Consider the following 10,661-nt stretch of genomic DNA (forward strand, 5'->3'; position numbering starts at 1 on the left):
GATGGTTTATACAGTAATATTATATATATTATTATTATTATTTTGGTATGAGAGAAAATTCAGTGCTAATTAGCCTAACTTAGAATTTTAACTTTATTGAGAAATATAGAAAATGACGATGACCCCAAAATGGAGATTTGGTTATATTCATGATTATTTCCATATATAATGGATTGGTCAATAATTGACACAAATTAGGAGGTATTCCAAGAATTTTATGTATAACTACCGCTATAAAAATTGGTTAGAGTGTTCGAGCAACAGTAAAATTATCTTAGTATATGATATATTGAATATACGTTTGAGTCATGAAATTAATCATTAATATTTACATCAGGATAAGCTATCAATTATGTTTCCTTAAGATACAAATACAATTCTTCTCAAATTTTATGTGAACGTGGAATATTTAATGCTCTCCGAATTGGTATTACCCAAATTGGAGAAGTTCACACCACAAAGAAGAAAGAAAAATAATAATTCTCCTACCCACTTAGATGAAATGTCATTGTTCTTCATAATCTTTTATGGTCTTGGATAAGCTTAAAATAGTTGTTTCTCCTTTTATTGCATCTCTTCATGATTGATGGTGAAATTTAAATAATTTCTTTTGACTTGTTATACCTCACCTAAAAAATAATATTTAACTACAAATTTATCATTAAATAATTTGTAATTAATTATTAATTTTTTCCGAGACATTGTGCCTATAATCTGAATGAATCGTAATAATTCGAGTCTCTTTCTTGATTAAAAGATAAAGAATTATCACCAATAAAGACTATGGTGAAATGGTAAGAATTTTTCTATCAGTAATCAAATGTCTTGAATGTGAATGTTTTACCCTCCAATACCGACTTTTCGGCGTGAATCTAAATTTTAATGGAAATCAAGGAGGATATTGGACACAGGATGGAAATCGCGAAAAAAATAATTTTCACATCAAAGAGGTACATATAAGATTTATTAGCAATAATTAATAACATGTTGAGATGGCCGAGTTGGTCTAAGGCGCCAGATTAAGGTTCTGGTCCGAAAGGGCGTGGGTTCAAATCCCACTCTCAACATTATTTTTTCTTATAGAAAAAGCCCAGCCCAATCTGCAACTGGATGGGTTTAACTTTGGGCCCAAAAGAATTCCGTTATGTAGCCCATTACTACTTGAGTGGAGGCCCATTGGCCAACTTGCTCTCAATATCAACTATTAAGCCATGAAATGTTTAGAGAATATTTGAACTTTTTGTAAATTGAAAGAAGTTTATAATAACATCACCTAAGATGTATATGTAGTAGTCTTTTGATATTTGTTCCTTTTTCATGGGGAAATTACATGGTTAAAGCAAATATATACTAGTTAATTAGTCATCATAGCTATAGTTTTAGTTAATTATCACTCGAGACTAACATTTAGTGATAATTACGTGGGCAGGGGTTTCGAGTTTGTATAATTCGCACGTTTGTATAGTTCGAAATTTGTATAATATAATTTGTATAACTTTTGTATAATGTAATTTTGTATAATATAATTTGTATAACTGTTTAAATTTTAGATGTTCTTGTTTGTATAAATTCGTTATTTCGAGTTTATACAAAAATAACTCAATTATACAAACGTACAAGCGAATCAAACCCGTGAATTATACAAATGAAACAGTTTAAACTATAGCTACAACCCGTAAATATTTGTGTTTGTATAAATTTGTTATTTCGAGTTAATACAAAAATAACTTAATTATACAAACTCACGCGCAAATTATATAAACGAGACAACTTAAACTATAGCTACAACCTGTAAATAAGTAAACTATAGCTATGAAGCATAATTAAGTTTATTATAATGGTTATTTGTGAAAATTCCTCATTTTTTATTGTATAACTTACATAAATCCCATAGTGTAAAGACCTAAATTACATTGTATCCCTACTCTTTTCCAATTTACAAAAATCCCTCAAAACCAGTGTTATCCGGATACATAGCAAACAAGTCGGATACATTAATTCCAATACATTAAAACAAATTTAGTTACACTTTTAAAGGAAATGTAATTAATTTTGAATGTGAGTTCCCCAAATCACGCTAATCAATTTGTTGTCAATCTTTCTCAAATGGTAACCGCTTCAATTAATTCAAAATTCAATTTTTCTTCTGTTAATTCTCTTCCAAATCCTCCTAGCTTCAAACAATTCAATTAGAAGCAAATCCTTCCAGAATCAACAAATTCAAAATTCATTTTTTCTCTCTATTCATCGTCTCATGTTCATCGAATAATCATTCAAATTAGATTCAAATTTACCGTAAATTTGATAAAATACATAATGAATAATTATTGGACAAATAATTTCTTTTATGAATATCAAATCCACCATTGCAGTAGATCGATGAGATGATGAAAACTTGAAAATCTGATATATAGTAGAAGGAAATCCTTCCGGAATCAAAGAAAGTGAGGATTTCCTTCCGAAATCTGAAGCAAATCCTTCCGGAATCTGATAAAGTGAGGTGAGGTATGAATGATACAAAAGTGATGAAATGGTTGTTGGTCAAAATATTGATTTGTGAATCTCAAATCAACCATTGCAGCTGAATTAAAAATCGATGAGTTGAGGAAAAAATTGGAGATCTGATACATCGTTGAGGTGAAGAATCAAGAGTTTGGATTTTCAATGTATCCGTTATGGATTCATACAACAAACATAAAATCTAAAGAGATCCATACCTTTGATGGATCATTCATACCTTTTATAATTTTGTGTAATTGTTTTTTGAATTTTATTTCCAAGATGGATAGATTTATCAATACATTACTATTTATGTATCTGGTAGTTGCTACGTATCAGATACAATTAGTGTAAATTCGACTTTATGTATCATGTCTAAAAAAATGTGTATTTGTTCATGCAAGAATAGAATGTTGTGTATCCGATACATAGCAATACCTAGATACATGATACATTTAGTAGAAGTTTTATATCAAGTATCAAAATTAATATTTGAACACGATACACTATGTATGATAAAATTGTAATATATCACAGTGTTGAAACAAATGCATTACACATTAATTTAAGAAACAAAATTAACTAGATACATTAAAAATCTTGTTAATGTATCCCAAACTATAACCGTAAGATAATTTAGTAATTTGAACACGATACATTGTACATAATGAAATTGGAATGTATCATAATGTTGAAACGAAGACATTATACATTAATTTAAGAAACAAAAACAACTAGATACATTAAAAATTTGAACACATATATATTAGAAAAAGATGAACAAGAAAAAATCAGGAAAAAAAATTCAAATTGATATGAAAATTGTAACTAATAAGATTGTAGAGAATCCTTTTGAAAATCAAATTGATATGAAAATTGTAACTGATAAGATTGTAGAGAATCCTTTTGAAAATCAAATTGATATGAAAATTGTAACTGAAGATTGTAGAGTGAAATTAGGGAAAGATTAAAGAAGTGAAAAAGGGAAGGAAATCATGTGTTAAGGCTGAAATACTTATGTATCCGTTTGACTTGAGAGTTGAAAAAAATAAGGGATTTTGGAAATATTTGAAATGGTAGGGAATGATGGAAATTATGGAAAATAAAGATGTGTATATAGGTAATCTATTTGGGGGATGTGTGTGTGTGTGTGTGGGGGGGGGGGGTCATTTTAAATTAACCAAATATTGTAGAGGATATGCTTTAAACCTCAAATTAACAATTGAGTAATGAGAGTAAAACGTAGGAACAATAGCAAGTAATCACTTGTGAAGACATTATCTAAAATATAGTTTATTTTTTATAATTATTTATAAGTTGGCAAACTTCATATAAGCATTTGTTGTTGCTACTTCTTCACTTCTTTTTCTTCTTTATTGCAACTTCACACAAATACTTGTATAATTCATATTTAATGTGTTTCTGAATTATTTGTACGTAATCTAAAAGGAAATTTGATTTTCAATTCGAGTGCATACTATAATCTAAAAGTAATTGTGATTTTAATTACCATCTTCATTGATTAAAAGAAGTATCTAATTTCAAAGATAGATTCTGAAGTTGGAATATATCCAAACTTTATTCAACTTCAAATATGAAATCAAAAGCTAATAATTATTTTTGAATTAACTTAGTCAGTCCAAGACTTTGTTCTATTTAGTGTTGACTCTACCATCATTATGGATCAAGTTTAATTAAATTCTAGATAGTTTCTATTATGTCCATCCTTATTATGATAAAATATCTTTGATTAGATCATGATATATTTTGCTAGATCAAAGTGAAAAAGTCTATATTGGATGTAACAAGCAACAACTTATAGGAAAGATCAAATTACATTTAAATTTTACATCTGAGTGAGAAAAAAAACTTATTCATAGCAAGGTAAAGATGACTCAGTAATATATAAAATATGATCACGTTAATAATATGTCATCAAAGGAGATAACATCCGAAATCTATGGCCCATTAAGACTAACCTATCAAGTATCAATCCACCTTATTACTATATATAATAAATGGAAATATCTACTACTTAGCACATGACAAGTGTTGGATGATATTTGCTTACATAGTGTTGTACATTCTTCTTTTATGGTTGTACCTTTAAAATTTATATTATAGGACAATTTAACACCATTAATTACCTACTACTTTATTAGCCGAAAAGTTAGACCTCATTTGGGCTCATTTATTATTTATATGTTTTCAATTTTCAATATATGTTGTCTATATAATTCTTTTTTTCAACCTTTTATTTTAAATTTCTTGAAATTTAATTACCTATTTATTACTCTCTCTATACACTTTTAATTGTTATGATTTCCTTTTTAGAGTCAAACTATAAGAATTTTATATATATATATTTATTTATTTTTATATTTTTTTTACTATATATAATAAGTGGGAATATCTACTACTTAGCACATGACAAGTGTTGGATGATATGTGCTTAGATAGTGTTGTACATTCTTCTTTTATGATTGTACCTTTAAAATTTATATTATTGGACAATTAACAACATTAATTACCTACTACTTTATTAGCCGAAAAGTTAGACCTCATTTGGGCCCATTTATTATTTATATGTTTTCAATTTTCAATATATGTTGTCTATCTTATTCTTTTTTTCAACCTTTTATTTTAAATTTCTTGAAATTTAATTACCTATTTATTACTCTCTCTATACACTTTTAATTATGATTTCCTTTTTAGAGTCAAACTATAAGAATTTTAACTAATATTTTACAATGTGTTTTTTCATCATATTCATATGCAAAAAATTACAATTTATAGTACTTTTTGTATAGATTTTGCATATTTAAATTTTTTGTTTAAAATATCAAATTAATACAATCTAATTTAACTTTGAAAATTATTATATTACTACTACTAATAAGAGTGAATGTGACGAGCTTCCCGTTTATGGGAATTGACAAAAAAATCCTTAGATGTTACTTTTGTAATTTCACATGAAAAATGTAATTCAATTGGTTAGTTAAAGGAGTAGTGCAACTGCATTTCAATTTTTTTATCTATTGGACTAATTTGTCCCCTTAAAACTATAAATAATTCGCACAACTTTCTAAAAACATGGGTCCCACTTATTACTACTTAGTTGTATTGCTTTAGTGATTGATATCAACTATTCTCTCTCCAATAATATTTCTCCAGTATTGACTTTATACATTTTTTAAGAAATTATAAATAAAAGAGTAATATTACTATATCATTCTTTAAATATAATAAATATAATGTATTAAAAAATATAATTGAAAAATGACTATAATTAATGATAAGCGGTAAACTATTCATTGATTTCATAAAGTGGACAAGTATTGTAAGACATTCCAAAATAGTATAATAGACAATAATTATTGGATGGCTGGAGTAGGATTAAGTCTTTCTTTCAATACTTTTCTCACATTAATTAATTTCTCTCAGCATTCAATTAGTGAATTTTTAGTAGAATTAATTAGAATACTTTTTACTTAATAATACACACAATAAGCTATAAGAGAAAGCTTTCGTTGTTCTATTCTTTTAAGGGTATGTTGCTAAACCATCAACACTGAAAGGTAGCTCTACTGATAATTGTGAAGAAAATATATTAATGGATTAAAAATAAAAAAGAGGTAATTAAACCCTAAAATATCATAAAGACATCTATAAAATTTGGTTGAAGCTCAAAATCTATTAGTGCCATATAAATTATGATAGAGGAAATAACATATATTATTTGAAATAACATGAAACATACTACAAATCACACAATAATTAGCAACTTCAAAATTTAAAGGACATACAAAAAAATTGATCAACTCTCAAAATTCTACTAATGTCACATAGTTTGGGATAGAAAAAGTAACATATATGTAAAATGTACTATAACTCATAATAATTAAATAACTTCAAAATATAAAAGACATATACAAAATTTGCTTGACTTTCGAAATTCTATCAATGGCACATAATTTCGGACAAAGAGAATATTGAAAATTACATATAAAGTATTATTAACCACAATAATCAACAACTTAAAATTTAAAGAACATACAAAAAAATTGTTTGACCGTTAAAATTTTATTAATGTCACATAAATTGAAATAAAAAATAAAAATATAGTTGGACCCGTGCTAGCACAGGCTACTGTAGCTAGTATTTATATAAATATGAAAAAGACTAAGAAAAAAGAAGAAGAAACTGAAAGCATTCACTCTAGAAAAGGAAAGCAAAATTATACAAAAAGATAAAGAGACTAACGAATTTTGTATATTCAAGGGCAAATATATCAAATTTAGCAATAGAGCATTACAATTCAAAAGTTTGCTAAGAGGAAAACTAAGAATTTCAATTTATAATACATTAAATTGTCATACTTCCATAATTATGATTTTTTAACCTTTTAAGTTTTAAAGTTTCCAACAAATATTTCAATTGATTTATAATATAAATAAATATAAAACGAAATCTCATTTCCGCGCCCATATTAAAATCAAAATTAAAATTAAAATTATTTTTTTAAAAAAAAAACAAAAACAGTTCCTTTAGGCATATTCACCAACTTCTCTCACTTCACTTCACCATTTCCGCCGCCGGCCACCGCAGATCCACCATGGACGACGGCGACCGAAGAGCACTAGATCTAGTCAAAGAGCTAGTACACCGTTTACTTTCCACTTCTCCGCCGTCCTCCACCGCCAACTCCCACCAGTCCATTACCTTAAACCCTAACCCTATCATACCTTCCGATCAACAGTATCACCAAGCTCTGAGATACGCCATTCGCATACTCTCCAGTCGAATGACACCTTCAATTGCTGCGGATGAGTCCGCAATGGTGGAATCCATTAAGCGACGGTTAGCTACTCAAGGTAAATCGTCTGATGCCTTAACTTTTGCTGATGTATATACCAAATTCTCGTTGAAAACAGGACAGGGTAGTGTAAGAAACAAATGGGCTGTTCTTTATTTGCTTAAAACTGTCTCCGAAGATCGGAAAATTCAAAAACATCAGTCTACTTCTGTAGCACCTAATGGATTTCTAAGCTCTGCATTGTCGGGTGGTTTACCGGAATTGGTTGGAAGTGAATCGAATCGTAATTTCGGGCTCAGAAATGATTGTTCTAAGGTTTTGAATAATGTGCAGGGTTACACGGATAATAGTAAGGATTCTAGGGGTTTGGTGGGTAAATTGGAGAAGGGCTATAGTGATGGTAGTTTGAGTGATGATTTTCAGAGTTTGAATTGTGTAGGTGATAATTCGAGAGTTTTGAGGGGTAAAGGTGAAGTAGGGAAGGGATGGAGTGGAGGGGTTTTGATGGTTTCCAAGGATCCAGAGAACTTACGTGATATGGCGTATAAGGAGTTTGTGAACTTGTCGAAGGAAGAAAATGAGGTATCTGAGGATGTTTTGGTGAGGGATGTGCTGTATGCTTGTCAAGGGATCGATGGGAAGTATGTAAAGTATGATAAAAATGAGGATGGCTATGTGTTGCCTGATTGGATGAAAGTTCCAAGGGCTACGAGAAGTGTTGTTAGGAAGCTTTGTGAGCTCGGCTGGTTGTTTAGGAAAGTCAAAGGGTACATCTCAGATAGTATGAATCAGTTCCCTGCTCAACATGTAGGCACAGTTGGACAAGCGTTTTGTGCTGCATTGCAAGATGAGCTTTCAGAGTACTATAAATTGTTAGCGGTGCTCGAAGGGCAGGCAATGAATCCAATACCGTTGGGTTCCGAGAGTGCATGTTCAGGGAGTTATATGTCTCTAAGAAGACTGTCAGTTTGGTTTGCTGAGCCAATTGTGAAGATGAGATTGATGGCTGTTTTAGTTGATAACTGTAAAAGCTTAAAGGGTGGGGCAATGGCTGGTGCAATTCACATGCATGCCCAGCATGGTGATCCGCTTGTTAATGATTTCATGAAAAGGTTGTTGCGTCGGGTGTGTTCCCCTCTTTTTGAGATGGTGAGGAGATGGGTGCTTGAAGGAGAACTTGAAGATATATTTGCTGAGTTTTTCATTGTGAGTCAACCTGTAAAAGACGAGTCCCTTTGGAGAGAAGGTTACCGACTTCATGCTGCCATGCTTCCTGCTTTTATTTCTCAGTCTCTTGCCAAACAGATTTTAAGGACCGGTAAATCTATCAACTTTCTCAGAGTTTGTTGTGATGATCGTGGTTGGGCTGATGCTGCAACAGAAGCAGCAACAGCTGTTGGAACTACAACCACGAGAGGAAGTCTTGGGTATGGCGAAACTGATGCACTTGAATCTTTGGTTACAGAAGCAGCAAAAAGAATCCATAAGCATTTACTTGAACTTATGCACAAAAGGTACAAGTTCAAGGAACATTGTCTTGCCATTAAGCGCTATTTGCTTCTTGGTCAAGGTGATTTCGTACAATATCTAATGGATATTGTTGGTCCTGAGCTATCTGAACCGGCTAATACTATTAGCTCATTTAAGCTGGCAACCTTGTTGGAGAGTGCTATCACATCATCTAATGCACAGTATGATGGTTGCGATATACGCGCTAGATTAAGGGTTAAGATGATGCCACATAAAACTGGAGATAGAGGGTGGGATGTCTTTTCTCTGGAATATGATGCAGGTGTTCCTTTGAATACAATTTTTACAGAGTCTGTAATGACTAGATATATAAGAGTCTTCAATTTTTTATGGAAGCTCAGAAGGGTAGAACACGCGCTAACCGGTACTTGGAAGACAATGAAACCAAATTGTATCACTTCCCACTTCTTCTCCAAGTTGCCACAGGCTGTTAAGTTGCAGTTGATTTTGACATCAAGAAAGTGTCAAGTTCTTTGGGATGAAATGAATCACTTTGTTTCTAATTTGCAGTACTACATCATGTTTGAAGTCTTGGAGGTCTCATGGTCTAATCTTGTGAAAGAAATGGAATTATCAAAAGACCTTGATGATCTTCTTGCAGCACATGAAAAGTATTTGTTTTCAATTTTAGAGAAGTCTTTGCTGGGAGAACGTTCTCAGGAGCTTAATAAGACACTCTTCGTTTTATTTGACCTGATATTGCGCTTCCGAAGCCTGGCAGATCGACTATATGAAGGCATTAATGAGCTGCAATCAAGGTATCAATCTTTTCTCTCCATCTCTAAATGAAATTTGGATTTTTTTTCTAGTATTCAATGTTTCTAACAGTTTGTATCTCCTCATAAATTACAGGACTTCAGAAACATCAACTAACTCTCGTGATAAAGTCAAATCACGGGGAAAATCAAATGATAAAACTTCAGAACCAGGTTCATGGCTTGGTGAAGGCAGAAAAGCTTTAACTCAACGCGCTGGAGAGTTCCTCAAAAATATGGGAAATGATATGGACGTGATTGGAAAGGATTATACAACCATCTTTGAGGGGTTCATTTCTCAGTTGCCCGTGCAGCAGCACATTGATTTGAAGTTTCTTATGTTTAGGCTCAACTTCACTGAGTTCTATAGTCAGATACAGCCAATTACAAGAGGGAAACTTTTCTAGAGTCGTGTCTATTTTACACTTAACTGATTTGCAGTGCTCTTTCGTCACCTGCATCCAGTTATAGGGAAGAAAACTATGGGAATCTGCATCTATCGCAGATGTTTCACTGGCTTCTGAAAGTGTTCAGCATGTTTTCATTTGTCAAATCTCTACCATGACACGATGAAAGACAGCTTCTTGGCCACCCTAATGCAGGTCTACCAGTTTGCTAGTTATTGTTTAGGTTTAGGTGTAATGTGGACTTCCCTTGAGAGTTTTTCTACATCAAGTTCTCTCCAATACCAGTTTACATCATTCACTGATACGTTTCTTCCTCTTCAGAAGAGCACTTTCAGCCTCCAAGATGGGTACTGGTTGGTGCTTTCTTAATTAAGGCGACGGGTATATTGATGTTACTAACCATCATGATGTTACATTGTAGTTCTGTTTGGGGTTCTAATTATTTGTTTTTGTTTGTTGTTCTTTTTTGGCTGCTATAGCAAGCGGCTCGAAGCTTGTATATCTGTAATATAGTGTTGTTCTTCAATTGGTAAAATTTTGATTTCCTTTTCAATTGTTTGTACTGTCTTAGTGATTAGAAGATAAAGTGTTGCTTCATTTGCCATTGCTTTTGTTGAAATGGACAATTTTGAGTTTTATCTCTTTTATGTACCA

General features: G+C 31.4%; 1 protein-coding gene and 1 non-coding gene across 2 annotated transcripts; both read left to right on the forward strand.

The window, feature by feature from the left end:
- Nucleotides 1–986: 986 nt before the first annotated feature.
- On the forward strand, nt 987–1,067 carry TRNAL-AAG (transfer RNA leucine (anticodon AAG)). The gene has a single exon. It is a non-coding gene; the product is annotated as a tRNA-Leu (tRNA).
- Nucleotides 1,068–7,028: 5,961 nt separating this feature from the next.
- LOC125870495 (gamma-tubulin complex component 3) lies at nt 7,029–10,661 on the forward strand. The gene is made up of 2 exons (XM_049550936.1): nt 7,029–9,603; nt 9,698–10,661. The coding sequence occupies exons 1-2, from the start codon at nt 7,115–7,117 to the stop codon at nt 10,005–10,007; spliced, it is 2,799 nt and encodes a 932-aa protein (XP_049406893.1). The 5' UTR covers nt 7,029–7,114; the 3' UTR covers nt 10,008–10,661.

Source organism: Solanum stenotomum, chromosome 7 (assembly GCF_019186545.1).
Source record: "Solanum stenotomum isolate F172 chromosome 7, ASM1918654v1, whole genome shotgun sequence".
NCBI lineage: Eukaryota > Viridiplantae > Streptophyta > Magnoliopsida > Solanales > Solanaceae > Solanum > Solanum stenotomum.